General features: G+C 62.4%; 1 protein-coding gene across 1 annotated transcript; it reads left to right on the forward strand.

Annotated features, from left to right (window-relative positions):
• Positions 1 to 682: 682 nt before the first annotated feature.
• On the forward strand, positions 683 to 1,071 carry LOC130588482 (collagen alpha-1(I) chain-like; the record flags this gene model as incomplete). Its single annotated transcript, XM_057389401.1, has 1 exon — positions 683 to 1,071. A coding segment is annotated over one exon (374 nt), but the record flags the coding sequence as incomplete, so codon positions are not given.
• Positions 1,072 to 1,762: the final 691 nt, after the last annotated feature.

Raw genomic sequence — 1,762 nt, forward strand, 5'->3', positions numbered from 1 at the left:
TCTCTCCTGTCTGCTCTCCCCTCCGTCCTCCATCCCTCCCTCTCCCGTTTGGTCCCCTCCTTCTCTCCCTTTTCCTGTGGCCTCTCCCCGCTCCGCCCCCTCCTCACCTCCYTCCTCATCTCCCCACCTTCCTCCTTCCTCCCTCATCCTCCCTCACATCCTTCATCTCTCAGCTCCTATTCATCCATCCTCTGGGGCTGTTCCTCACCGTGATCCTTCATCCCTCCCAGCTCTTCCTTTCTGGCTGCTCCTCACCTGCTCCATCCCTCTGGCTGTTCCTCACCGTGATCCCTCATCCCTCCCAGCTCTTTTCTCCTGGTTGCTCCTCTCTTCCATCTCTTCATCCTCTGCTCCTCAGCTCTGTTCTCCATCCCCTGAGGCTGTTCCTTACCATGATCCTTCATCCCTCTCAGCTCTTTTCTCCTGGCTGTTCCTCACCTGCTCCATCCCTCTGGCTGTTCCTCACCCTGATCCCTCATCCCTCCCAGCTCTTTCTCCCATTCCCTCCTGGCTGCTCCTCAGCTCCATTCTCCATTCCTGGGGCTGTCCCTCATCCTGATCCCTCATCCCTTTCAGGTCTTTTCTCTTGGCTGCTCCTCTCTTCCATCTCTTCATCCTCTGCTCCTCAGCTCCATTCTCCCTCTCTCTGGCTGTTCCTCAGCTCCGTTCTCCATCCCGTGAGGCTGCTCCTCACCTTCACCCTTCACCCCTCAGGTCCATTCCTCSCCTGGTCCCTCCTGGTCATCCCTCCCCTCCTTTCCTTGTCCCCTGACCCCATCCCTGTCCCCTGACCCTGTCCCTGTCCCCTCAGGYGAGTACTGGATCGACCCCAACCAAGGCTGCAACCTGGACGCCATCAAGGTCTTCTGCAACCTGGAGACGGGCGAGACGTGCGTGTACCCGACCCAGGCGTCCATCGCCCGCAAGAACTGGTACCTCAGCAAGAACCCCAAGGAGAAGAAACACATCTGGTTCGGCGAGACCATGAGCGACGGCTTCCAGGTGGGCGTGAGGGCCGGCAGGGCTGGGGACAGCTCGGTGGTGACCACTGGGTGAGGGTCAGCAGGGCTGGGGACAGCTCGGTGGTGACCGCAGGGTGAGGGCTGGTCAGGCTGTGGCGTGGCTCGGTGGTGACCACGGTGTGAGGGTCAGCAGGGCTGGGGAGCAGCTCGGTGATGACCACTGGATGAAGGCTGGCCCGGCTTGGGTGTGGCTTGCCAGTGACCAGGGCGTGGCTTGCTGGTGACCAGGATGTGAGGGTCAGCTGGATCAGGAGGCAGCTTGGTGGTGATCAGGGTGGGAGGGGGACGGGCTGGGGCGTGGCTCAGTGATGACCAGGGGGCAAGGTCCGGCCAGGCCAGGGGACAGCTCGCTGGTGACGATGGGGTGAGGGCTGGCCAGGCTGGGGCGTGGCTCAACAGTGACCAGAGGGTGAGATCCAGCCAGGCCAAGGGACAACTTGGTGGTGACCAGGGCACAAGGACTGCCCAGGCTCGGGGCTAACTCAGTGATGACCAGAGGGTGAGGTCCAGTCTGGCCAGGGGACAGCTTGGTGGTGACCAGGGGGCAAGGTCTGGCCAGGCCAGGGGACAACTTGGTGGTGACCAGGGGACAAGAACTGGCCAGGATGGGGGGTGGCTCAGTAGTGACCACGGGGTAAGGGCTGGCCGGGCTGGGGCGTGGCTCAACAGTGACCAGAGGGTGAGGTCCAGCCAGGCCAGTTGGTGGCTCAGAGGTGACAGGGGTGTGAGGGCCAGCTGGG

This window comes from Malurus melanocephalus, unplaced genomic scaffold (assembly GCF_030028575.1).
Source record: "Malurus melanocephalus ecotype Western Australia unplaced genomic scaffold, MMel_1.1 scaffold_5478, whole genome shotgun sequence".
NCBI classification, from domain to species: Eukaryota; Metazoa; Chordata; class Aves; order Passeriformes; family Maluridae; genus Malurus; species Malurus melanocephalus.